This window comes from Anomalospiza imberbis, chromosome 25, assembly GCF_031753505.1.
Source record: "Anomalospiza imberbis isolate Cuckoo-Finch-1a 21T00152 chromosome 25, ASM3175350v1, whole genome shotgun sequence".
Classification (NCBI taxonomy): Eukaryota; Metazoa; Chordata; class Aves; order Passeriformes; family Viduidae; genus Anomalospiza; species Anomalospiza imberbis.
The window spans coordinates 2719981-2747902 of NC_089705.1; the positions used below are offsets into that span (position 1 = coordinate 2719981).

The 27922-nt window shown below is 46.8% G+C and overlaps 2 protein-coding genes across 4 annotated transcripts in view; one reads left to right on the forward strand and one right to left on the reverse strand.

Annotated features, from left to right (window-relative positions):
* LUZP1 (leucine zipper protein 1) overlaps positions 1 to 24961 on the forward strand; it is a 32477-nt gene extending 7516 nt beyond the window's left edge. For both annotated transcript variants that reach the window (XM_068172686.1, XM_068172687.1), the window contains exons 2-4: positions 13523 to 16792; positions 19824 to 19988; positions 20483 to 24961. In XM_068172686.1, the coding sequence (XP_068028787.1) occupies positions 13631 to 16792; positions 19824 to 19988; positions 20483 to 20518 (3363 nt within the window). In that variant the 5' untranslated portion in view covers positions 13523 to 13630 and the 3' untranslated portion in view covers positions 20519 to 24961. The remainder of the gene's footprint in view (positions 1 to 13522; positions 16793 to 19823; positions 19989 to 20482) is intronic.
* Positions 24962 to 25746: 785 nt separating this feature from the next.
* Positions 25747 to 27922, reverse strand: part of KDM1A (lysine demethylase 1A) — a 29904-nt gene continuing 27728 nt past the window's right edge. For both annotated transcript variants that reach the window (XM_068172729.1, XM_068172728.1), the window contains one exon: positions 25747 to 26554. In XM_068172729.1, coding sequence (XP_068028830.1) covers positions 26369 to 26554 — 186 coding nt within the window. In that variant the 3' untranslated portion in view covers positions 25747 to 26368. The remainder of the gene's footprint in view (positions 26555 to 27922) is intronic.

The window sequence follows — 27922 nt, forward strand, 5'->3', positions numbered from 1 at the left end:
AGCATCTCTCTCTGCAAAAGCAAGAATGGCAGCAGCAAGCTGGACAGACTCAGCAAAGCATTGGCAGCATGGCAGTGACTGCATGGGAGGCAGATCAAGAGAAGGCTGTTCTTTTCTGCTCAGTACTGGTGAGATGCTGTCTGAAGTGTCATGAGATTCAGGTGATATTTCACTAGACCAGGTTGCCTAAAGCCCCATCCAACTTGACCTTGGACACTTGCAGGGGTGGAGCATCCACAGCTGCTTTGGGCGACTTGTGCCAGTGACTCGCCACCTTCACAGGGAAGAGTTTCTTCCTAATATCCAATCTTAACCTACTCTCTTAGTTTGAAACCAGTGCCCACATCCTGTCACCACAGTGCATGGTAAAAAGTCTGTGTCGTATAAACCCTCTTTATACATTGAGAGGCCACTATAAGGTCTCCCCTGAGTCTTCTTTTTTCCAGACTGAACAACCTCAACTCTCTTAGCACGTCTTCATAAAGGTATTACAGCCCTTGGATCTTCTTTGTGGCCTCTTGTGAACACACTGTAGTCTTCCTGAGGATGCCAGAACTCCAGATGTAGTGTTCCAGGTGGGGTCTCACGAGAGCAGAGCAGGAGAATCACTTCCCTTGACCTGCTGGCCATAATTTTTTTGATGCAGCCAAGGACCACTGTTGGCTTTCTAGGCTACAAGCACACATTGCTGGGTCATGTCCAATTTTATGTCCACCAATACCCCCAAGTCTGTCTCTGCAGGGTTGCTCTCAATCCATTCATCCACCAGTCTGAACTGATGCTGGGTGTTGCCCCATTCGAGGTGCCGAAAGTGACAGCATGGTAAATTCTGACTGAACATAAAGGAAAATAATTTTCTCCCTGAGATTGTTCTGAGAGGAAACAGGGCCTGAGGGGTTGGAGCATTTCTGACCCTGGAGATTTTCACAACTTAATGCAGTCCTGAGCAACCTGTTCCAGCTTTGGACACTAATCCTGTTTGAAATCAGAGCTGGACTGAGGTTAGCTTCCTCCCCTTACTGCTAACTAAGATGAGAGAGAAAATGTGACTTTTCTACTCTTTCCCTCCTCTCTAGAAAGGAGCAGCATGGTAGGGGAAGCAGTGTGGCCCTGTCTCAGTACAGCCACAGCAGTGCTTCCTTCCTATGAAACATCCTTCCTTCAGTCCAGGGAGTACAAGGGGAAAAAAACATGTAAACAACAATGCAAGTGAGCACAGTTAGACAAGAAGAGTCCTGGAGGGGATCCTCTGCTGCCATTTTTGCTTCATGCTCTATTTCTCACTCTCCACTTCTTAAACATGCTGCAGGAAAAGCATATGCCCTCTTGGCTCTGATCTTCATTTAGGATGGGATTCAGATAAATTAATGCTTGGCATTAAGCCTTCAGATTTTGTCATTAGCATCTTGTGTAATGCTTGCAGGAATACCTGTGCTCCAAGAGCAGTAGAATTTGTCTGTCCATTAGTTGACAGCCTTGGATAACCAGTGGACTTAAAAGCAAATGCAAGCTGCCCTGTAGAGCTGCCTTGTTTAATACAAGTTAATTCAAGGTTGTTGGTTTTCTAGTAGCATGTAATGAAGAATTCTAGTAGAACAAAGTTTTTCCATGATAGTCATGAGTGGAGTGGCATCTTTAACCCTTTCATGTCCTATTGTCAAGAAGCTGGTGGGAGGTAGAAGAACTCTGAAGTTGGTGATGTTATTCATCCTTGTCTGTGGAAGAAGTATGGCTCAGGACGTTCCTGATGGAAATCCTGTCCCACACTTCTGTCTCCAAACAGCTTCTTAGCTGCCTACTGAAGGAGGCAGCTGGGTGCTGAGGATGGCCTCTCTGGGAAGAACAGCTGTTTTGCTGTTTCAGTGCCCTCCCTGGTTAAAGGAGACACTTTACCCCCAAGCACTGGGGAGACACTTTTCCCCAAGCCAATGGGGAATTACTCTGGCCCATTTTTGGAAAGGAGGAGCAGAGGCCAGGTATCCCTCTGCTATCTCTTTCTGCATTAAGGAGAATCCCAACAGTGACTGCTGAATGCCCCAGCCAGTTACCAGACCTTGGACCTCTGGCTTATGGAGAATATCAGGTGCCCTTGCAGCTCTTCCCAGAGCCGAATGTGTGGTGCAGGGTATGTGGCTGATCTCTGCCCACTAGGGCAATGAGGTGCCCTCACCTTTATGTCCTGCTTGCACAATGCTGTATGTCTGTGTGTGAAATGCCTGTTGTCATTTTGAGAGGCTCAGCCTGCAAGTGAATATATTCCATCCATAAATTCATCAAGGTTTTCAAGTGGGCAGTTTTCAGTGGCAGAGCTGCCCAGTGTCACAGTGTCATAACACCATCTTGGCAGCTTGTCTTGGAGTCTCCCCATTGTCCATGGAGTGTTAATTTTGAGGATAAAGTCCCCACAGCTACAAGCATGCTCTCACAAAGGCAGCATGTTCCTGTTTGTAAATGTTATTTTATTTACTTTTTTGTTACCTGAGGGTATTTTCAGCAATAAATTGAACACAAAGACTACTGATAGGATCTTCCAATCCACCCAGCTGTCCTCAATGAGCAAATCATATTTAAGAGTGATTTATAAGACATTTTTAAGTTCCTGAATACTTCCTTTCATTTGACTTCACACTTGCCAGTGAACAAAAAAGCTGCACATTGGGAGCTCAGAGAGGAAAAAAAAAGCTGGTTGTTATAAGGGAGTCCAGGGTCACAATTAGTATTTGTGGTACAGCCAGGGGACAGGGTTACCAGGTGTTTGTATTGGGCGGCCTTGAAGGATGTAGAGATTACTCATGGTGTGTTGTGAGCCAGCCAGCCTTCATTTACCTGCACAAGTGGTTGTGAGACACTGTGCCTGCGGTCCACCCAGTTCACATGACTCTGGGGAGAAATCAGCCAGGCTTTGGCTGCCCTGCCTGTGAGTCAGTGCCTGCAGTGCGTGGGTACCTGGTGATGGAAGGGCGTCCTGCTGCAGCATCGTGCCCCGTCTTGCCTGCCTGCTCACTGTCCTGGGCACTTGCTGGGTTCAGCTGCTGCTCCTGCAGGGCAACCAAGTGGCTCTGGAAGAGACCCTGAGCTGGTGATGGCACCTTGGTTTGGTAACAGCACCCAGTGTCTTGCTTCAGAGCGTGTGGATTTCATGAATTGCGGCCAAAAGGTTTGCCTCAAGCTGGAAGTGATGCTGCTGGTGTAATCCAAGCTGGCCAGCCTTTATGCCAGAGGCATTTCTAATGGCTGACAGGTTCCTCCTGGACTTCTCATGACAGCAATGTTAACCCTGCTGTTCCCCAGACAGCCCAGCTGAGGTGTGCTGCTGGACTCTCCCACATCTCTAACAAATGTTTGTCCAAAAGCTGCAGAGTGGCACAGCTGCAGTGAGCTCCAGTACGCGCTTGAGCTGCTGCAGTGCTGCCCCTGCTAACGTGCCTGCATGCCAGGCACTGCAGCTCCCCTAACACACAGCCCTCTCAGGAGTTTACAGTTCAAGTCTAAACCCTGGTTTGCTCCAAGAGAGCAGCAGTGGCACCTGTAACCTGAATTGGATTCCCTGGCTTCCTCAGGGCCCTTCCATGAGTCTGAATTGCTACTAATTGCAGACTTTGTTCAGCCCTTTGCATTTAATCTGCAAGCACGGGGCAGGCCAGGCTGCTGAGCATGCCTGCAGAAGTACTGCTGTCCACCTATCCCAGGGCAGGGTCCTGAAAACGTGCCAGTCATTTAATCTTCAGCATCTGCACTAAGCTGGGCTAGTTGTGGATTTGCATGGGGGAGGCTGTGTCAGGTGTTAGCCGGGCCAGGACAAGCTTCTCACAGCCAAATCAAGGGGAACAGCAGCGTGCCCTGAAGAGGGATCCCCTCAGGAAGAGCAGCTCTGCAGAGACTTGGGGTAAAACTTCTATGATTTGGGAGATTTCTGATGATCATGTTTCTTTCTAGTGGTAGGGCTGCTCTGTTCAATGGGTGGATAGCAATGCTAATGATTTATAAAGTTGACCTACAAGACAGAAGTTAAAACTGGGCTTATGCTTGAATATTGAATTTTATCAGAGTAATTAGTCCTAGCTGTCTGCTTAGAATTTTTGAGTTACAGGGCCATTAGTAAAGATTAATGGAAAATTAAAATTTAGACACTTGCTGAAATATGAATGATCATTTTTATTTCAGGTCACATTTTATTTCCTTGTGCTACCATGCCATCAGTCTGAGGGTCTGTGCAGTGCCTGCTGGACTTGCTCACAAAATCCTGTGTGCACAGGGCAAGGTGTGCAGAGAGGACAGGGCACCTTTCCTGAAATGGAGCTAAAGTTGACAGTCTAAGCTGTTCCCAAAAGATCTTCCCTGCTAGTACTAAGGAGCGGGGACAATCCTGATCACATCAATGCTGCCTTATGTTTGTACCGTTCTTGCCATGGCTTGGCCTGGATCTTCCCAGACAAGGTCTGTCATGTTTGGAGGCAAAGCAGGTTTAAAAGGGCAGGGGTTGTTCCGTCCCAGTTGGCCTTGGCACAGAGGACAGGCCTAAGCCAGGCTGATGTACTGATACAGGTGTACCCTAATGCTCTTCTTGGTTACTGATGACAGTGCAGTCTCCACCTGGCCTTAACAAACTGGGATCAGCTGGGCGATTATCTGACAGTGCTGCAGATTTTTTTTTTGTCCGTGGTGAATGCCTGAATATTTTTACAGCTCTAGCAGACTACATTTTGTGTGATATGTGTCACACACAGGCTGGTTGCCTGCCCGTCCTTTCATTTTTGTCCAAGGCAGAAAATGGATGGATTGGGAGCTGCAGCAGACCAGGAGAGGCAGTAGCTATGGCAGCTTCTCAAGCTGTTCCTGTGGCAACTGTAAGAGAGCTGAAAAGCTTTCCTTTTAGCACTTACAAACTTAATTGAATGAATTCTTCCAGGGAGAAAGTCACAAGAGTAGCCAGTTGTCTGTGCTACAGAGTTCATGAGCTTGTTTTTTTTGGGAGGACCTTTGGTTAATCCCAGTGTTCTGCAGGGTTTGGAGGGATCTACATGGAAACCTCTGTGTGCCTGAGCCAATCTTTTAGCCAGAAAAACTCACAGTAACCAAAGGAGTGTTCCTACAAAGCTGACTCAGATGTCCTTCTACTCTGTTAGGAGAATTGAATGTGCCCTGTATCAGATAGGATGCAGAGAAACACACAATACTCCATAATTTTCATGCCAGCAGGGATATGTTTGTAGCCATGTGGCTCTTGGGTATAGTGTTAGGAAGAATGTGAAGGTTAGAGCTGCCTACGCCTAGTGAGCAAAATGATTTAAAGATGGTTCTGAATGCTTGAAGTTAATCTTATTAAGTGTGTTGTACCAGGCAGGCCTTTCCCAGCTCTGTAGATGCTGCTGGATGAAAAATTGTGTGTGCTTTTGGGTGTGGAGCTAATTTGCATTGTGGCACTTGTCAGATGTGCAGTGTTAGTCCTGTTTCACCTGGACAAGTGTTTGTGACAGGACAATAAAGGAGCCCAAGAAGATAATAGGAGCTCTGCTGGATGAGAGCAATGGCTGGAAATGGACACCTGGGAAGGAGGGAGAGCGACAGGGGAAGTGTGCAACCATGCAGATCAAAGGATTCTTCCAACCTGCAAGTTTTGTCTCAAGTGGTCTTGCTGAACTAGGAATGGATCTCTGTAAGAATGACCTTGAGGGATTTTTCTTCCACAAATGTATCTAATTGCTGTTTTATGAACCCATGAGGACTTCTAGCTTCCATAGCATTATGCAGCAAGAAGTTCCCTAGTGTACCACTACATACAAGCAGAAGTAGGGCACTGAACAGAGTGAGCCCAACCAGAGACAAGCAGAAGGTAACAGGATGGGACAAGGGAGTGAAAACACCAGCAGGAACTGGGATTGATGGTACTGGCCCAGCCTTTAGCACAAGCATTTCAGAAGAGGGTGGAGGGAATAGCGTTGTGCTTGAAAGGTAAGATTTATGGTGGCCAGATGAAGAGGGTAGAAAAGCAAGTTCAGGAGTCAAGTGACAGTGTGGAAGAGAAATCTGAGAAGAGCTTTTACTCTGTGCAGAATATCTGGGAATATTGGAAGTTTGAGAAGCACAAAAGATGCAGTGATGCAGGAGAGAAGTAAAGAAACAGAGGAGAAGGCACTGTAGGTCCGGCTGAGGTGCCTGTCTCCTCAGCAACCTAGCTGTAGCAGTAGCCCAGACCAGATGTTGGGGAGGAACATGAAAATAATGAATATGTGTTTCCCTATTGTCTGCTTCCAGGGACATCCCAAGTCATAGAACTTCGGGTTCTTCACATTCAATAATCTTTGACATATCATTTCATTCATTTTTCTGATAATTTTCTGGGTCTTACTTGCTCTGAATCTCTCCTGAATCTTTTCAGTTACTCTGGGACTTTCAGCTAGCCCATGGGTGGCTCAGCTACCTTCATGCTAGCACATATTTTGGGGCTGAAGCGATGGTGAGAGCCATGGTCCCTGAAGTCCTTTCAAACTGAGCTTGATGGAGATGGGAGGGAGGGATGGAGGGTGAAGGAGGTGGGAGACTTCTGTGTCCAGTAATTATTACAAAAGCACCACTGAGCTGGGGCTGCTTTTCCCATGCCATCTGCAGGATGCTGCCAAATTTGTGACTCGCTGAAGAGTGCCTGCATAGTGTTTGTGAAATCAAATGTGACAGTAAAATCTGCTTCTGAGGACAGTACAAGTGGCAGCATGGGAAGAAATAAAACCTCTTTCTCAGCTTTGATTCCAGTGCAGGATGGCACTTAGGAGTAGGATGCTGAGGGGCTTTGGAAGTATCAATCCATTTCTGATCAAGAGCTCCAGAGCATGGGTAACATCTTCCTTGCCATGGAGCTCCCAGGGCAAGGATGCCACTAGCAGCCCTCTCTTTGGCATTTGTGCAGATCAACGCTGCTCTGTATTGCTGGAAGGAAGATGCTGCACCTGGTCAGCAAATGCTCAGACCTGCTTTCAGTGAGCCCTTCCAGTGTGAATCAAGCAGTGATTTCAAGGGGGAGCTGGAGGAGAGTGGCTTTGTAGAGGAAAGCAGAATCTCTGCTGTGCTGTGCACAGTAAAGCACAACTGCTCAAACCCCAGTGCTACTCAAAGCATCTGCTGTGAGCAGCCATGGGTGGCTTCATGCTCTGCTGCTTTTGCTTTGGCCCTGCCTGCCAAAGCTCCATATAGGGAAATTTATTTTATATTGGAAGGAGAAGAGCAATGCTGAGGAGTTCACTGGGTGATTAGAGTGTTGACGTAGGGTCAGTGTGACTCAGTGCCAGATGTGCCAGATCCTCTCCGGCATCTGCAGAGCCTGCTGCAGTGTCTCATTGCTGTGGATGCTATTTGGTGTCATAATCTGAGTTTCCTTGAAGGTTGTGGTCACTGTGGTTCTTTTTGACTGCTGTCTCATTATTTCACATCTCTAGTATGATATTGTATTAGTCAATAGTCAATCCACTTCCAGATTGCTGAGTTTTTTCTGTTTTAGATTTTCATCTCCCACTAGATGCAGCAATTTCTGAGACAATTCATCCCTCAAAATAAGTGTATCCCCAAAAGTCATTTTACCTTTGTGTTCAGTGGGGTCAGGGAGCCTCTGTCCCCTTCCTGTGTAAGCAAATACACGATCTGCCTCCTCAGCTGTCCCAGGAGGTTGTCAGATGCCTGCAGGTGGCATGCAGGGTTGATGTCTTTGTCTTTGTCTCTTGTTCAATCTGTCTTGTTCTATACCCTTTTTCTTTTCTTGAGTGTTTTTCTCCTGTTCTCATGACTGTGTGTCATTGTGTCAAGTCAAGAACCAGGTGCTGGAAAGAACTCATAAAAGGCAAAAACTATTAAGAAAAGCTTTCTTTCCTTCTCTTTTTAACTGATTGAAGGCTCTGGCCACAGTATTGCCATTTGCTGCAATTTGTGACACCCATGTCCTTTTTCTCTATAGATGGCAGAGAAATTTTATTTTACAAATGAAGAATGACATGCTGGGCTCCTCCCAGCCCATTTCACCCTGGGGCAGGGAAGAGAAGTCCCAGTGATGCTTTCACCACGGTGAGCTGTGATACAAGCATGATTCATCAGCAGCATTACTGTATGTGAGCATGACATGTTCACACTCCCTTGCATACGTATGCAACACCAGAAACCTTTTAATTGAAACTCTCTATGTGCACATGGGGCAGAATCCAACCAATGCATCTAACCTATACTTCAGGTGGAAAAGTATGCATTAGAACAGGAGGATAGTTTCATCAGCTTCTCCCTGAGCTGCTTGGCCATTGGGGACTGCTCAGAGAAACTTCCTTGCTACCCCAGGTTTTGCTGATGTACATCCACAGAGCTGTCCTCATGCCTGAAGTAACTGTCAGCCACCTAATGGAATTTGAATTCATAGTCTGGAGGCATTGCCTGAGGCTCCCTTTCCCCATAAGTGTCCAAACACTCCTAGCATTGTGTCCAGTGCAAAAATACAGTTTGCAGGGATATTCTGAGTAATAGTTTAGCAGAAAATAGAAGAGAGGGGATCTAAGTTCACCCCAGCATTTGGGGAAGGGGAGGGAGTAGTACCAGTACCAGATATGTGCTCCATCCATAAGAGCATGGACAATAGCCCTGCTCTGCTCCTCACCTGAAACTGGGCCACCTGTCAGCTAAGGAATGCAAACCTCAGCCTGTGTGGTTTCACAACACAGAGGATCCTACAGACTCAAACACCAGTGAGGCAAACTGCTTTTCTGTTCTCTGATTATAGCTGTGTTTGCATCTATTGATTTTCTATTGCCTTTGATGAGTGCTGCTCTCCAGAGTCTATGGGAAACCCTGGCAATTTCAAGAGCAAACAAATAAATTAGTAAAAATAGATTGCAGACTAAGCCATTAATAGTTCTCATTCATCTTTAGGATTGGGCAAAGCCAAATGTATCATATAAGCTGTGATGGTGGCTGCTGTGACACACCAGCAGTGCCAGCACTAGGAGCTCAGGCTCACCCAGTCACAGTGAGGGGTGTTGCATGATCAATATAAAAGTGCAAGCAAAATGATTAAAAAACCCAAAGATTAAATGCAAAATGTGCTTGTGAGAGATATCAGTGTCTCCTAGTACTCGACAGACGTGTGTGGCAGCTGGCTGCATTTTTATCTTGGCATAACAGAGGGCACTGTAGGTTCCAACAGTTATTTTCCCACGTGAGTGTTTTGGGGACATCCTGAAATCCAGAGCAGTGGGTGCTTGTGGGAATCCCAACAACCAAATCAGAGCAAGGAACGTGATGTGTTGGGTGAGATGCTTCTGTGCATCTGGAGATGTTCCTTATGTTCCTTAGCATTGCATGCCTGAGGAACTCTGGCAGAGATGATGTGAGTAGGTCTCAGTTAGCAGTAATTTAATTGTTGTTCCTGAGATAGATGATTCTTAGCTCCCAATTCATAAAGTGTTTAGCTAACACAAATGTTTCTAGCTGGAGGTTTTTTCCCTCTGTTCACAGCTGTGAACTGACTATGTGATTTGTGCAGGCAAGTTAAAGTAGTTCCAGGGGAAGTTAAAGCCAACGATTCTGCTGAAGAAACATTTTCATAAAATTTTAGATAATGATCAAAAGCGAGTGTGCAGAAAAAATTAAATTTAAGAATGTGAAGGGTAATTGAGAGTTATGACTCCAGTAAATGTCTTGAACACTGAATTCTCACAGCTGTTTAACATGATGTAGCCAAAACTGTGCAGAGTCAGAAGAGCCCTCAAAGGCAGTGGGTCTTAAACAGTGGGAGCAGACAAGTGATAATGCTAAATATAGATGTAGTTAGGAGATATGCATGCTTGTTGAGGAAGGTCAGAAAACCCAGTGATCAATCTGTGGGGGAAAGTAGAATCAGAATGAGTCATTTAAATAGTGAATGCTGGTAAATTCACTGCACTTTTTGGTATTGCGGTACTGCTTTGAATTGGTTAAAATGTGTGAAGTTGGGGTTTGACTATATGTACTCTAATAAAGAACCTTTTAGATCAGACAAAATCTGTTTTTCATGTAGGTAGTTACTGGCCACATATTTTGCCTTGATATTTTGAGTAACAGGTAGTTGGAGGCTCCCCAGGCTTCCTATGTGTCTCATTTGAAGAATGTTCTTTCAAGAACTCAAATCTGAAGGGAGGGTATTGTGCCTCTTGGCTTAATGTAGGACTGCCCTTGTTGAGATGAAATCAGTCACCTGACTGCTTTTCTGAGCTTTTCCAAAGCTTTCCTCAACTTTCAGTTCATGTTCTTGAGGCATGGCCCTGGAGAAAGAGTGGCATCATTCCTGGAGGAGACAACTGCCATCCAGATACCAGGCCATGTGCATGGCTCCCTTTGTTGTCAGTGGGAGAAGAGTTCTCCTCCTGTGGAAAGTCCTGTTTCCTTGGCAAGGTCAGGTGAGGACAGCTGAGCATCTTTTTGTCTTTGAATCTAGAAGACTCTGGAGCTAAGCAAAGTGAGATGCATCAGTCTCGGGTGTGTAAATATACAATCCAGTACCACATAGAAAACAATGTCATCCCTACTGTTGTACTTCTGTTCAGTATTTCCTCTGGTACAGCCAAGAGGAGCTGTCCTGAGCTGCAGGAGTACATCAGCTGCTGCTCTGACCATTGAGCCTTCTCAGTGTGTCCAGGAATACAGCCTGCCAGAGTCTTTAATCAGATTTTATTGGTGACTGAGATGGCTTTGGTAAGCTGAACTCCCCCTACTACATTTGCCACTGCAATAGTTTACTTGCTATTTATGAAATTTATCATCCTCTTTTCTTCCTCTGTTCTTGTGGTTTTTTTTGTGTTTCAGTTTGGATTTTTGTTTGTTTAGTTTTGGGTGGGGTTTTTTTGTTGTTGTTTGTGGTTTTTTGTTTGTGCGTGGGTTTTCAATGGTTTAGGGTGGGTTTTTTTGTTTGTTTGTTTTTTGGGGCTTTGTTTTGGTTTTTTGTTGGTTTGGGTATTTGATGGGGTTTTTTTCCAAAAATTGTAAGATAGAGGTAGGCTGAGAGCTGCTCACTTTTTCAAAAGAGAGAGAAAGAGAAAAATATGAAATCCATACATCCATATCAGATGGTTCAGTACTTTTGCAAGGTTTATCAGATTTATTTAACAGCTCCTGTTTAAATATCCACTGACAGTATTAATGAGCATTAATAATAGTCCCAGTGTTTGCATCCTGTACCATTTGATCTGATACTTTGGTGTCATTGACAGACTGGAGAAGAACAGTCACAAACAGCCAGAGTAGTTCAGGTTGGAAGTCTCCTTGAGTTCTCTGGTCCAAGCCCTAACTCAAATCATGACTTCAAAGCAGTCACTACCTAAGATGATATTTTATATTGGCCATTTCCCCTCAATCTTATAAATGTGCACTTTATTTGTAGTGCACTGATTTCTGTGGTCTGGTTCTGTCTCCAGGCACTGAGGTTACTTCTGGCTATGCCAGGAAGTTAAAGGAAGTTAAATCTCCTCCAGCTAGGAGATTTGTTGTAGATCCTTTTGTTTGTAGATCTTACTGTTTGTAGATGTTGCTTTACATCTCCTTCTCTTTATTAAACTAATTAGATTGAGCCTCTTTCCTCTCTGGCAGTAAATCATGTCAGCTGGGGAGGTTCTGGGAAGTTCCAGAGCCATCTCTGGTACAGCTCTGAATACCTCAGTGAATGTCCCACAGCCTGTCTGCACCCTGTGGCAGTGCCAGAGCAATGCCACATCCTGCAGCAGCCACCAGCCTGTGCAGGTCTGCCTCCATCGTGCTCTGGCTGGCTGGGGAGGAGGCTGCTCTCACTTCCCAGCCGGTGGCTGGTGCTGGGTTAACCATTAACTCCCACTCCTTGGCCTGGTAGGGACAGGCTTTTGTTTTCCTCGCTGTGGCCTTTCCCGTGCTGCTCCAGGACGCTTCTTCTGGGGTTCTGCTGGGGTCTGAACAGCCTTTCCTGCCTGCAGGCAGCTGCAGTGGCCTCGACGGTGTGTGGACAGCATGAGGGAAGGTGGTCCAGGAGCAGGACGTGGCCATGGTGGTAAGGGAGGGGACAGGCATGTGGCCAAGGCTGGGTGCACTGCTGCGCTCAGGACGCCAGGGTTCCTCTCCTGGTACTGTTTGTGTTGCTCCCTTCAGGGGCTGGAAGAGCCTGAGCCCAACCATGTCGGATGGTGATTCCCCCACAAATCCCCCAGTGGTCCTTCAGGAGATGGGTCCCACAGGGTGCCCAGTGTGCAGCCCAGAGGGTCCCCGTGGTGGGTGCAGCCTGGGCACCCCTGCCTGCCTGGAAATGGATCACCTCCAGCCCAAGGGTGTGTGCCAGGGTGCTGCTGCCTCCCTCACTGGCACTGGCTCCTCCCCAAATCCTGCTCATGACTTCTTGACGCTCTGCAATAGGAAACTCCTGCGTGTTTCCTCTGCGGAGAAGTCCACAAACATTCTGGAGGTCAAATCCTGTTCCAAGGCAGACTGCCTGAGCAAGGGTGCAGATCAAAGAGCTGCAGTCATCCTACCTCCACTCAGGTTTGCAGCAGCCCATGCGTGCTTTGGGCCGTGCCTCAGGCCCAGGACAGGACAGTGCTAATGCTGAGTGCCAGAGTGGGACTTCAGATCCCCCCAGTGGCCATTCTGGTCTGCCCAGAGGCCCCTTCCTGCTCCTCCCTCAAAGCACAGAGGGGTTCTTTAAAAAACACCCTGCCAGCTCTGAGCTGAGCTGGGGAGAGTTCACATTGAGTATGTCAGTGTGCTGATGTGTTCTAATCGCTGCTCATGCTCAGCAGCAGCAAGGAGAGGCATAAGCAACTGCTCATCTCCTGGGTGGGTGAGTGGGTGGCAGCCGAGGGCAACAACACCTTTGGAAATGGGAGGAAGAAACTTAAAACTCTGCTGGTAGAGTGTCCTTGGGATGTGACTACAGCCCAGGTGAAGATTTCTGCTGAGCAGCCTGAAATGTGCAGAAATACTGGCAGTGTCAAATGGCAGCAGCTCCCAGTCCCTTCCATCTGCCAGCTAGCATGGGGGACTTGCCCCATCCTCAGAGGTTACCATGTGGCTGGAGTTTGCCTTTTTCTAATTCTGTTTGTAATTCCTGAATCTTCATCACTGAGGTTTCTTCAGGAGACAGGTGCAGTGCTGGAAAGAGCACTGGAAGAGGTGTCTGCTGCATGGGCATGTCTGTGTACAGGGACCTGAGTCCTGCACAGGTGTGACCCTCTACAGCCTGGGATCTCACACGTGAGAGCTGCACTGGGTGTGGAGCACTGGGTGAGGCTCCACGGGTGGTGCACAAACCACCTGTGCAGACCAGCAGAGGAGGACACTTCCTGCCCTTAGCTATGGGGAACAGGCTGCTTTTGGAAACCCTGTATAACCACAGTAAATGGACTGTGGCTCTTCTCTGCAATTTCATTTCACCTAATTTAGTACTCAGAAATGTGTTCAATTAAAAAGTTGTTTATATAAACATTGACAGCCTAACTTAAACAGTGAGTATATTTATATTCTGAGCTCTTATATTGATTTTGAGCATTTTTTCTTTCAGGGTGAGATTGCCTCCACTCAAAGGATCAATAACATACTGGAAATACACAAGGTGTATGCCATTCACCCAGACTAAGAAAAGCTTTTTTCTAAAAGGAATAAAATAATCATGGCAGAATGTACAGGTTACAAGGAAACCTCAAATCGGCACCTACGTTTCAAATTGCAGAGCCTTAGTCGCCGCCTTGATGAACTGGAGGAAGCAACTAAAAATCTGCAGAAAGCAGAGGATGAACTGCTTGACCTCCAGGACAAAGTTATCCAGGCAGAAGGCAGCAACTCCAGCATGCTGGCTGACATTGAAGCCCTGAGGAAAAGAGTGCTGAAGATTGAAGGCAAGGATGAAGAAATTAGGAAGGCTGAAGAGCTTTGCAGATTAATGAAAGAAAAGCTTGAAGAGGAGGAGAGCCTCACTCGAGATCTGAAGTCAGAAATTGAACTCCTTCAGAGGAGAATGGCAGAGCTGGAGAAGCTGGAGGAGGCCTTCAGCAGGAGCAAGAATGACTGTACACAGCTGTGTCTTAGCCTCAATGAAGAAAAGAACTTGACCAAAAAGATATCTACAGAATTAGAAATACTTAGAGTAAAAGTGAAAGAACTGGAATCATCTGAGGACAGGCTGGACAAAACTGAGCAGACCTTAACAGCTGAGCTAGAAAAGCTGAAATCCTTAGCCCTGAGCTTTATCACGGAAAGAAAACATTTTAATGAAAGAGAAAAGCAAAATGAAAAAATAATCCAGGAGCTAACACAAAAACTAGAACAAAACAATAAACTAAATAGGGCAGATCAAACTAGAAATGCATCCAACTTGCTAGAAAGGTCATCCAACAATCTCCTGGACAGAAATGATATGAGAATTGAAGATGACTTGACTTCTGCACTGCCTTCTAAAGAGACCAGGAGGAAGGGAAGTGTGGATTACCTGAAACACGTAGAAAATGAAACCAGGAATAAATCAGAAAACCAAAAGAATAAAAACCAGGAAGACAACAAAGTGAAAGATCTCACCCAAGAAATTGAGAAACTTAAAATTCAGATCAAACATTTTGAATCTTTAGAAGAAGAACTTAAAAAAGTGAGAGCCAAAAATAATGATCTGCAAGACAGTTACTTGAGTGAGCAGAATAAAAACAAACTCTTAATAGGTCAGCTAGAAGAAATAAAAATGCAAATAAAGAAACAGAAAGATCTGGAGAATGGAGAAGTTGAAAATGAAGACACAAGCTTTTCTAGCAGGGGAAAGCATGACCGACCTAAATACAGAGGTGTCATGACAGATTTGACAGCTGCTAAGCACAAGCCAAGGGAGCTCTCACCACAGCAGCGCCGGGAGAGAGCACGGAACAGAGACTTCTCTCTCAGTAATGACAGCTACAGCCATAGCGGTAAGCGGGTGCCCAGTCCAAGCCTAATGAACAGAAAAGCAGGGAAAGCTTCTGGTGCCTCTGCCCTTTCAGACACTGCTGTCACAGATACAAGAAGACTGGAAGAGAAATCTTTAGTTTCCACTATTTCTTCTGGTCAGAAGGAAGGCTGCATCATGCAGAATGAGGGGAAAAGATCCAAAGAGCAGCCATCTGTCCTCAGCCGATATCCTCCTGCTGCACAGGAGCAGAAGTCTTGGAAAGCACCTTCCAAACCTGTTGGGGATACAGGCCTGAGATCCAAGGTTGAAAAGCCATCTCAGGTGCTTCGTGGGAACTGCCAAAATGGTGCTGACACACGGGATGAAAAGTCAAGCAAAGGGGAATCAACAGGTTCTTTGTCTGAGAAGCTGAAAACAAGTCAGGCTGAAGTCAGTGAGTGCTTGGGGGATACGCAGCTCCCAAGGGGTAACCACACCTCTGCCAATGGCACAGCCTCGGCATACAGGTACCACGTGTCCTCCAGCGTGTCAGTCTCAGACTCTGCTGGCTCTAAAGTGGAAGCAGCGAGCACTTTTGCAGCATCACACAGACAGCCCTCAGAGGGGAGGGCTAAAAGGGCAGTAATCTCCCAGGAAAAAGAAGCTGCAGACACATCACTCGAAAGTGTGAAGCTTTCGACGCTAACAAAGCGTTCCCATCACTCCAGGAGTCAGGAAGACATTCTGCAGATTCTCACAGGTCTTGATAAAGAAGGCACCGAGCAGCCTTCGAGCTCAGCAACAGATTATGTAAATATGGGTCTAAAAACTGACTCCAAAACCATCCAGAGTAACCAGGAAAAACTTAATTCAGATGAAGAATCAGGGAGAGGCAAAAAATCAACCAGTCAGTCAGATTTTGAGACAAGAAAGAAAGTCAGTTCCAAGCAGTTCTCCAATTCTAGGGGAGTTTTTAGAGCATCACTTTTTGAAAATGACAAAAAAACTGTGAATGATGAAGACTCTACCAAGTGCATAAAACCATCAGATGCCAGCACTGGAGGATTGAAATCCAGAAGATCCTTCAGCCCTAGAGAAGCTCTGAGATCAAAAGCCATCATTAAACCTGCAATTGTTGAGAAGGATATGAAGGCAATCATGGGAGGGACTGTTTCAGAGGCAGAGTCAGAAAAACAGAAGTCTACTTTTAAAATGGTAACAAATAAAATGACAAGCAGCATCACAATCTTTCCATCTGAGCCAACAGCTCCAAGGACCACTGCAGATACAGCAGCAAAGGAAAGGCATGTTACCACCAGCAACATCAGAGTTGCTTCAAATGAGCCTTCACCATCAATAACAAACAATGTCCCTTCACCCTTTGAGGTCTCGATTAATAGAAGTGCTCTGAAGTCACCTGAGACAGACAGAAGTGGAGAGGCAGCACCGAGAAGTAAAGCTGAAACAGTGGTCTCGAGAAGCAGCATTATGCTAAAGACTTCTGAACTCACAGAGAGGAACAGTGAGACACCTTTGGAGACAATCAGCTGGAAGAGCCATGGCTCGTCAGATGCAGGTTCATCCGAAACAAAGCACGTCACTGTCAGAAGTTCCTGGAGAACAAGACAAGGCCTACATTCCCTGGAGGACTCTCAAACCAAAGTGGAGAAAAGTGCAACTTTCAGTGCCACAAACTTGTGTAGATCCTCAGTGGACCTTTTAGAAGGGGAAGGGAATAGTTCAAAAACAGATTTCCTGGAGCAGACTTCATCGAGGACAAGTTCCACAGCTAATTCTTGGAGTGCCCCTGAACTGGGGTCCCGAAGGACCAAAAGTAACTTAAGTGCATCAGAACTGCTGGCACGCAGGAGCTATGCAAGTGACCCTACAGCAGCTGCTGCTTGGCAGCGCACCACGCTACCTGTAAGTATCCTCTCTTCAGCACTCTTCCAGCTGATGAGGTTTTCCAAGTTGCCTGTTTGTTGTAGGCTGCATGATTTGAAATTCTTGCAGCTTATTTCCTAAGTGCTGCCTCTACCAGCTCCTGCTATCTTCCTTCAGTGAATTCACAATTCACAGCGCCCACAACTTTCTCATGTGTGAATTACCGGATTTAGCCTTACTGAAATGAGATCCATCTGCTTGGGTCTTGTAATGCCATATGAATAACTACATAGTAGCATCAGAGAAGACATAGTCACAGCTTAAGTAGGATGTGGTATGCTTTTCAGAGTCACTTTATGTGGCATTTTAAATTTGGAGTAGCAATGAAAAAATGATGGAAATGAGCAGATTTGAGTGGGGTTGTGCCTGAGGCAGAGTTGTAGCTCTAATGGCAGCTGTAGAGATGGATAGAACTCTTTTTGGTAAGAGCTTCATGGTTTCCTCACATGAAGCCAGACTCTGGTCTGGAAATGCTTCCTGGGCATCCCCTAAACAGATGGATGGTGGTTGGTAACACAAGGCTGCTCTCTTCTTGCTCTGTGTCAATATTGCAGCTGAAAAGAAGCAAGAGCCACAAGGACAGCTGTGCTCTTTTCCTGTTCCTTTGACTGGTACCAGTGAGGGGAGTCCCTCGAAGCAGTGACACATGCAGACAGCTGGTCTGCTGAGATGTGCTTGCCACTGGAGCTGCAGGCTCTGGCAGACTGAAAGTGAATTCACTGGCAGCATGTGCCCTTCTGGCCATTAAACCCCACACTGGTTCGTGCTGGAGCTCCTGCCCCTGCTATCCATTTAGCACTTTTCTGAGCAGCTCCTGGTACTGCCAGTCTGCAGGAGGAAGCAAGCTGGATAACCTGACAGGGCTGGTGGCAGAGGGGATAGGTTCATAACGGAATGACTTTGGCGTTAAGATGGACTGGTGGAGATAGGCAAGGAGTTTTACATTTTCAAATCTTCTCTTCCACTTCTCTGGCTATGAGAAGCACAGAAGAATTTGCACTTTGCTTTGCAGAGAGTCTTTTGCCTGGTGCTAGAAAGCACAGGGTGGCCTTCCAGCTACATTTGGAAACTGAGAATACATTGTCTTCCTGGTCAGGGTGGGTCGCAGGCAATCTGTTCTGCTTATTCATGAATCCATGCAGAGCTGATATGATTGAAGTTGTTCTTCTGCAGAACAGCAGTTTGTGTGCTTGGGAAGTGAGATCCATTCCTAGGGTGTCCTTTATCCCAGGAGTTTCAATTCACTGTGCCCACAGCCTCGACTCTCACAACTGAAGCAATCTCTGCTTACAGCTGAGATCATGCGTAGTTGCTTGCAGAGCCTAAACAGTGGGCACTCAAGGATTTCTTTTCAGTTTTCCTCCTGGCAGCCCACCCAGAGCTGAGTGTAGCTCTGCAGTGTGTTCTGCAGGTGCTCTCCAGGTTGCTGTCAGATAAATTTGCCAGCTGTGCAGTGTACTTCACAGCAGCTGAGGTGTACCTGACAGAGCAACCTGATCTCTGCCTGGTCAACCCAAGTGTATTCAGGATTAGCTGGCTTCCAGCCTTGCCTGTGTCAGGAGAGCAACCCCATGGTTAGTTCACACAGAGCTGAGCTTGGGATCTCTCTCTGTGTTGGACTTTGCAATAAAATCACCCTTGGCACCACACAGTCACAAACCTGACTTCTTGGTCATAGATTGTGTATTTAAGTTTGTAAATGGCAAGTATGAAATTAACCTGAAAGACTGCAGATGCTCAATTGTACTAAATATAGCAAATTGTATGCAACTTAAATTGTTGCATATGCCCTTGGGAAAAAAACCCTTTGGGGGGGTATCTTCAGGCTCGTAATATGCCTCATATATCACAGCAGCTTGTTTCTGCTGGGATTTGTGTTTCAGTTAAAGATGTAGCTATTTTCTCTGGCAAAAGGCTGGGCACTGAGCTGTCCTACAAAGGTATCACTGTCACCTCTTTCCAGCTCCACTATCCACAGTCTGACATTGCCTTGAGAATCTTATGTGGGAAACATGAGTTCTGTGCTGTTTTTGCCAAAATCTTATCTTCCTCTCTTCCATTGCAACCTTCCCTTTGTGTATTGCTGATTTGGGCAAATGTCTCTAATGAAGCTACAGGAGGTATTGACTCTTTGCAACGCTGCTTTGGGAGCCCCAGGGAGCAGGAGCTGCTGATGGATGAGTGGGTGTTGCAGCCTGGGGACCAGCTCCCTCTGCTGCTGGCAGCCAGCCTTCTCCAGCTCCCTAAAGACCTGAGGCAGTGCAAGACCTCAAGCAGTCACTGAGTTAGGGTTCATGTTTCACAGAGTGAAGTCTGTATTCCTGTGGTGTGATGTTTGATGAAAATTAGTGCAAATGTGCTGGAGGCAGGGAGCAGATGAGCAGCAGCAATGTCAGATGAATGCATGGTTTTCTTATGCCTCTGGCATTAATGACTGGAGCTGGGCTGTCTGCTGCATACATTTGGCAAAATTCTAAAGGTAGGCTTGTCTTCAAGGGAAGCCATCATTGCTTCTGTGATGGTAGAAGTGCGTCTGCTGGAAAAGTCTCCCAGGCAGCATCCAGGGATGTGCTGCCTTTTGCCCTTTCTCTCCCCTGCTTTGGGGACTAATGTACAGGGCACATGCAGTGGTTGACCCTGGGTGGATGCCTGGATGCCAGGCTCTCACCACAGCCCCTCTCTATCACTCCCTTCCATAACTGGACAGGAGAGAGAAAATAGAATGAATCTTTCTTTGGACTTCAGTAATTTTGTCAAGGGGATCTGTCCTGTTTTGTGACCATGCACCCATAACTTGGGTTAAAATTATTGGATGGTTCTTGAGAAAAGGTCTTTATGAAATAGCACATAAATGTGGCCATGGCAGAGCTGGCCTGGTGGTTTAAGTCCCTCCTTGCTAGAAGGACTCAAGCCCACACCTTACACTGCAAACCTGGCACTAGGACCCCAGAGCTGTTCTAGATCCTTCACAGACCTTGGGTTCCAACCCTTTTTGTTTTCCTTTGCGCAGGATGAAAGCAAGGATTTTGTGTCCAGTTCCAGAAGGAAGCAGTATGGCTCTTCTGAGTACCTCCTCCAGGCTGACACTCTGGGGAAAAGGACAGCCACCAAGGTGGAACTGCAGGACCCTGAATCCAACTCCCCTGCACCACCAGAGCTCCAAGGAGAGGAGCAGGTATGTGAGGGAAGGTAGTTACAAGGCAAGAAGCCAATACCTGAACTGACCTCCCAGTAACCTAACTTAGGGAAGTTGTCCAAAAAGCCTCCACTCTTGCAGGAGAAATCAAGTCTGAAGTTAGCACTTGCCAGGGGTGGAGTGGCTGCTGTATTTTCTCTTATAAACTTGTTTTGGCAAGCTTTATGGCTAAGACTGTTCTCAAAGAATTAAGTGGCACTGCACCTAGTCATCCTCTGGTACATGAATCAATCAGGGATGGCAACAGACATTTGGAGAGACAAAAGCAGAGTCCCTGCTTCGGCTGGCAGCTTTACTACCGGAGTGTTTCTCTGCTGCTACACCCCTGCTGCTCTGCCACCTAAAGGACTGTGATCCTGGTGGGATTTGGGATGGTTGCCAAGGGCAATAGCAATCTTGTCTGCAGAGCAGAAATGCTGCAGGGGCAGCAGGGTTGTGGGCAGTCCGTGATCTTGCGGGTTTGTCTCTTCCAGGGCGCTGCCCGGGCGTGCCGGACATCTCGGAGATGAGCTGCATTCCCTTCTTCTCAGTGACCACGGTGAAGCAAGAGGCAGGATAGTACCAAGCTCACAGGCATCACACCTGTTTGTAACCTCTCCAGAGGCTTCAACTAGCCTGAAACCAGTTTTGCAATGCGATTTGAAAGGTACAGGAGCTTTACCAGTGAATTCTTTTTCTTCATTGCTGAAGAGGCAGCTGCAGAGACTTTGCTCAGGGGACTCCCACTTCTCATCTCTGTACCTGCAATCTTAATCTTCCCTGTAGGATGATAGGTCTGTCTCCATATGGAAACTCTGACTACCTAGCCTCTCTGAACAATGGTACTCCTTGCACAAGAGAGAACTTTGTATTCACTTGTATTCACACAAGATCCCAGCAGTGTCCCTGTGATTACATCCACCGGCCCATGACAGCTGTCCACCACAATTGAAAGCTTTCAGTTCATATGGAGAGTCTGCATTCTCCTGATGCACCCTTGCTGCCTGGGGTAGTGGTCACCTCAGTATCTGTGTTTCCAGCACCCTTAGTCTCTAGGCCAGAGGAGACTGTTCCCCACCGGTTACTTTACAAATTGAGAGGGAAGGAGAGCAGAAAATGTTGTTTAGAAGGAGTTGGTTCCTTATCACTGTCAGTCTCTGCAACAAGCTTTGCATGATCTACTCATCACCAGCTGAGATCCTGCACCAAGGAGTCATCCACTGAGCCAGACCAACACAGCAGTGACACCTCCTCCTGCCTGGGACCAGGGTACCATTTATCTGGAGCTTTATGTGCTACACTCTGCAGGCAACAGCTCTGTGGCTTGTGCAAGGCAGTTGAGCCCTATGAGAAAAAGAAACAAGTGCTTTTCCTCACAGACAAGCAGAATGTCCTTGTTCCTTCCCAAAACAGGGTGGAGACAACTGGATTGGACCCTAAGCTGATGGATGATAGCTTTGGTCTGTGCCTCACCCCCTATCTGCCATGCCTGGGACCCAGGCATGGTCAGAGGCTGCTTCACACACAGAGCTGTGTGTCCCCAGTGCCCGCAGGCCACCGAGTGCAGCTGGTGTCACTTGGGGCAGACACGTTCCCACCGCTCCGGGAGGTGCTCAGGTCATCGGCAGCCTCTGAGCAAGGTGACTGCACCTGGCTCTCACGGCAGGCCTTGGACAGTCCTTCCTTTCCATCCCATGCCCAGCTGCTGGGCTGGCCCCTACACCAACACCACTGACACCCCCAGGGCTGCCTGTCCCTCTCTGCAGCAGGACAAGGAGAATGCTCCAGACAGAAAAGGTCCTTGATCTGTTTCAGAGGTGCTGTGGGAAGAGCTGCACCCCAACAGCTTCCATGTCTGAGTTGCACCCCACACTTGTGCCCATGGCCCACCTCTGGAGGAGCAGGAACCAGAGCCATCTGATTGCCTGTACTGCACCTCCCTGGCCTGGGAAATGTACACCTCAATTCTGAGAAGAAAATTAATCAAAAAAAAATAGAGCTGGTTGCAAAATATCTATGAAAACATTTATATAAAAGGGATGTGTTTTAGTGACATGATTATTTTTTTTATAAAGATTGAAGGAAGGGAAAAAATTATTTTTGAAAAAAAAAGTTTCTTTTTGGAATTTTAAAGATGTTTTCCCAAGTGTATATTTTTAACCCTTCATTTTATTCTTTTACATGTGATGACATATGTGTCAACTTGCATAACAAGACAAAAAGATGCTTTTAAATTAGTTCTGAGTGGCAGCTCTAGTAATCTTTAAATTATATTAAAATAAATTGTATCAACTGCTCTCTCTTACCATTGACATGATAGTGCTAGTAGAAATGAGATAATGGGAAAAAATTTAAACTCAAACTCCAAACTAAAAATGGAAGAAAGTGAAATTCTGAAGCTAAATTCAGACTTCTTACTCCCTCCCCCTGCCCCATGTTTATCAGGAAGGATTGGAAATCCTTTTGGATTGTGCAGTCTGAGAGCAGTGGGTATCACAGTCCTGTGCAGTGGCTGAATCCTTCCTGAGCACCCTGCTCTGCTCAGCACTGTGTGTGCCAGGTTCACCACCCAGAACCAGCTGGATTGCCTGAGCAGCCCCAGCTTCCCTTGCCTCTGCCCTGCTCCCTTCCCAGTGCCCAGCTCTGCTCTGCTGCTGACTCTGCCCCTTCTTCTCACGTGCCCCTCCAAACTAAACCTGCTGCCTCAGCTGCCCAAATGCCTCATACTGTACCTGCCTGCTTACCCTGGGAGCAGCTGGGCGGCATCTGGGCATGTCCCTGCCTCTTCAGATGTCACAGGGACTCCTTGTCTGCACATCCCCAAACCTGCTGCTGAGCAGCTCTCCAGCTGTACCAGCGGCAGTGGCCGTGGGAGAGCCACTGCTGCTCTGCCTCCAGAAAGCCAGCACGGTGTGGGGCTCCCGTGCCCTAGGTCAGGACCTGCAGCTTGTACCAACGGCTGGACAGCACAGACCTACTGAGGAGGACAAGGATCGCTTTGGGCAGTGGCTGAATGCCTTCCCTCACCGTCCCAGCCCCATCCTGCGGCAGGACACGGGCCCGCGCACCACAGGACGTCCCTACACACCCACCGGCTTTCTCCTTCTCACCTTGTTGGCATGGATGTGGCTTAGCACGGTGCTCCCAAAGAGCCTTCCAAGGGAAGTGGTTTCAGTTGTGGCGAGGAAATCTCTGCTTCCCTGTGAGTCCACATGTGGGGTGAACGCAGGCTTCCCTGTGCCTACCCACAAAACTGCTTCCCTATCAGCTTTTCAACCCCACTGCTCACCCCAAGAACACAGCCCCGTGTCTGAAGTGCAAGGGAAGAACCACCAGCAGCAATAGCTGTTGGGTTTTCTCCTTCTGTCAGCCAGGACCAGGCATTGCCCAAGCAACGGGAGGGCTTGACCCTGCTGCTCAGCTGGCTCAGCCCCAGCTACTGCCCCAGCAACACAGCGCTGCTGGCACTGTCTTCAGGTGCTTCTCACAGATGATGTCTCTCCTTTCTCCAGCTGCCTCCATTATTTGTTCAATATTTTACAGCAGATACCTTGAACTCCTGCTCTAGACTCGGTCTCACTGCTTGTAAATACTGGACACAGATGTCACTTGGTAACTGCACACTGGTTGTTTTTACCACAGCTGAGATTAAATCCGAGGAAGAAAACCCTACCTAGTATGGAAAGGGGCCATGCCCTCTAGTCAATGAGTGCAATAGGAGCTGATTGTATTATTAATCTTATAGCAATGACTTCAGGAAACACGATGTGTTTACTCGAATTGCACACTTTTTTTGAACAGCTGTAAAATAGAGTATATGTGTAAATATTGCCCTCACTGAAGAAGTATTTGTAATTATAGCATATAAATATAACCGGCTTTTCAGTAGGCTTGATGGTGCACAAGGCTATGCATCGAGCCCTCGGGTAATTCCAAAGTTGTAAATGTATTTGCTGTACAGAGGAAGTGTGTCAGTGCTTGCTGCTCCCAAGGAACCTCAGCTGCTGGGCCCTTTTGGAGAGCCAGTGCTTTCCCCTGAAGGGCTGGCTCCAGTGTGAGGGCCCAGCAGCTCACTGCTTCATGGAATGGCTTCCTTCACGTCTGGAAACACCTGTGCAGCCCCCAGCGCTGCCTGTCCAGCTCCTCGAGGCTCTGGGGCGACAGCTTGGCCACTGGTGCTGTGCACTGCAGCCCCCGTGGACAGGACCCCAGCAAGGGAAAAGGGCAGGAAGCACGGGGCAGAGCCATGTGCCTTGGTGCTTCAAGAGACACTTGACACAAGCAATTTCCGAGCTACAGATGAAGCAATAGTCACATTGGTGTCATCTCTAACGTAGTAGACCTCATCTCTGCCACCCCTGCACACGGCCGAAGCAATCAGGGCACGGCTCCAGGCCAGCCCCCGCCGGCTGAGCTGTGAACAGAACACGAAGCCCTTGGTAGCAGATGCCTCCCACGGTCAGAACCCAGGGCCCAAAGGATCCTCCTGGGCTGTCCCACGTGCAGTGCCGGCTCCTGCTTTGGGGAAGCAGCACTCCAGGCTGCATGGAATGTATTTTTAAGAGAATAAATCTATTTTTTTGTATTTGTGAACATATATTTGGGTGGGGCAGCTTAGTTAGAAGACAAATAATGCAAGAAATCTTTTCATAATCACAGGTTCATCCAAGTTAAGCAGATTTTCCAGGGTTGCAGTATTGCCTTTTCCCCTAACATAAACTTTGTGTCCAATAGAGCTATGAGCAGTGTTCCACCCTTAGAACTTGCCCTGTCTCAGCATGCTGAGTAGAGGAAAGCCAGTGCTTTCCTCCCCAGGCTGCCCATGCAGTGGATACAGATGGTGCTCACCTCCTTCCAGCGACACAGTGCTCTTAGTCTGCATGCCAAATGTAAACACACACGTACCTGCATGTGTCTCCTGACTCAAACACTGTCAGTGCTACAGTATATAACCAATAAACACTCTTCTCTTTTTACATGGTGTGGTGTGGTGTTTACAGCAGTGCCCATTGCCTGGGGGTGCTGCTGCCCCGGGAGAGGCACTGAGGCAGCAGAGCGCGTGTGTTGTGTGTCTGTCTGTCTCTGTGTCTGTCTGTGTGTGCACCCTGCGGGGTGGCTCGGTGCTGGAGCCGAGCACCTTGCACTTCTTTTTGTGCCTTGGTTGAGGCAGATCTCACACGCCCATTCCAGGGTGCATTTGAGGCAGGGATGGTGCAAAGGCAGCACAGCAGGTTGAACACAGCCATTCTCCACTGAGGCTCCCTGAGCTGGACATGGCATTGCTGAGAATGGCCTGTGCTAGAGCAGTGGACGTTTGCCACGAGCCTGGAGTCACAGGTGGACACAGAGCATCACCAGCTCCGCTGCAGGTTAAGGCACAGGGTCACAGCCAGCCTGTTTCTGTACCAGGAGTCAGCCCTGTGCCAGAGCTTTCCAGGCAGATAGAGCCACAGCAAAGGCATTGTACCGACGTCCCTACATCAGACAGCAGCCCCAGAGCAGGGATTTCCAGGCTGGGGATGTCCTATTGTTCCTCTCATCCACCAGCACTGCCTGTTCTCCTGCTCCCTGTTAAGGTTAGAGGACAAGCACTGGCATTCCAGTTACAGGCCCTGGGATGATCGCTTCTGTCTCCTCTGGGATGTTTTATTGGGACACACCAGGAGGCATTCAGTGCTTTCATGTACTGCAGCAGGCGGTCAGCAGTACAGCACCATGCACTACACACAGAGTTCACCTCAGGACACTGGAAGGAGTATTTAATAAAACAGTATGCTCAGCATACTCAGTGGTACCAGGTTACTCTACAGCAGAATGCAGATGGTGCAGCAGCCAATGGACCATTTTGGAGAGGTGTGATTTGCTACTGGTAGGCAAACAGTTGCCCCAAATTCTTGAATGCCAGACAGGAATAGAATTGGTCAAAAATATTACTCTTCAAAACAAAGCCATAAAAAAACACAAAGAAATTTACATACATTCTACACTAAGCTAGTATTCATAGCAACCAGCTTCTAGAGGCCCTTGTGCAATTACCAAATTGTAAATACACACATAGGTAGAAAAAACCCCCGAACACCCTAAAAATCCCTCCAGCTATTTTGACTTCCAAGAAGTATCTGCAGAGGCACAGTCCCTTAGCAGCTTTGCAGTAAAGGATTCTGTTTACACTGGCCCTTCAAACAGCTTAAGATTTTGTAAAAGGCTGCCAAGCCAAAGGTCTGGCAAGCTTTTGCAAGGCCGTTCTCAGACGAGGCTTGTACAGCGACTCAGGGTCCTCTCAGCAGACACCGCTACAAACTACTCGAGTTCCTCCAGCGCGGGGTCCACACCGGCAGCACCGCGGGCTTCGCGCTCCTCTTCTGCTCCTCCAGCTTCCCTCACATGCTGGCAGCCTGCTGGGGGGGCACGCCGGGCGTGGGCTGCCGGGGCAGGGTGTACATGGCCCCCAGGAACTGGTCGGCGATGCGGCCGGCCTCGCGCAGCCCGCTCAGCAGCGCGCCGTGCACCGTGGCCGGGTAGTTGCGGATGGTGTGCTCCCCCGCGAAGAACAGGCGAGGGATGGGCTGCGGGGCAAACAACACACCGGGGTTTGCTCGTGTTTGATCAGATTCTGCAGCAAATGGCACTGTAGGAGCGTTAAAGGTCCTCTCATCACAGCACAACCTCCTTTGAAGTGAAGGGGGTGCATGTAGGATAGGCCTTATTGATGTCCGAATTTAAATTATTTTAAATTATGTACAAATCACCAAGAAATTAAAGCTCTATTCCATATTAGTTATGTACAAATCACCAAGAAATTAAAGCTCTATTCTATATTGGTTATTTTAAGTTATGTACAAATCACCAAGAAATTAAAGCTCTATTCTATATTGGTTATTTTAAGTTATGTACAAATCACCAAGAAATTAAAGCTCTATTCCATATTAGTTATGTACAAATTACCAAGAATTTAAAGCTCTATTCCATATTAGTTATTTTAAGTTATGTACAAATTAGCAAGAATATAAAGCTCTATTCCATATTAGTTATGTACAAATTAGCAAGAATTTAAAGCTCTATTCCATATTGGTTATTTTAAGTTATGTACAAATTACCAAGAATTTAAAGCTCTATTCTCTATTAGTTATTTTAAGTTATGTACAAATTACCAAGAAATTAAAGCTCTATTCCATATTAGTTATGTACAAATTACCAAGAATTTAAAGCTCTATTCTCTATTAGTTATTTTAAGTTATGTACAAATTACCAAGAAATTAAAGCTCTATTCCATATTAGTTATTTTATGTACAAATCACCAAGAAATTAAAGCTCTATTCCATATTAGTTATTTTAAGTTACGTACAAATCACCAAGAAATTAAAGCTCTATTCCATATTAGTTATTTTATGTACAAATCACCAAGAAATTAAAGCTCTATTCCATATTAGTTATTTAAAGTTATGTACAAATCACCAAGAAATTAAAGCTCTATTTCGTATTAGTTATTTTATGTACAAATCACCAAGAAATTAAAGCTCTATTCCATATTAGTTATGTACAAATTATCAAGAAATTAAAGCTCTATTCCGTATTAGTTATTTAAATTTATGTACAAATTACCAAGAATTTAAAGCTCTATTCCATATTAGTTAAAGTTATGTACAAATTACCAAGAAAATAAGGCTCTATTCCAAGTTATGTACAAATTACCAAGAAAATAAAGCTCTCTTCCATAAGCAATGTTTGCAGAGACAGAGAAGCAGAGGAGGGTCATGTCCCAGCTGTTACTGCAACTCTACAGTCAAATGTGTTTAGGAAGAATACTTTCTAATCCTGGAACACCAACTCTAGCAGAGTAAGCAAACAAAAACTTCAACAACTCACTTAAATCAGCAGTTTCTCTTTACACTGAGACCTTAAACAACTACCCACAGAATCACAGAAAGTGGGAG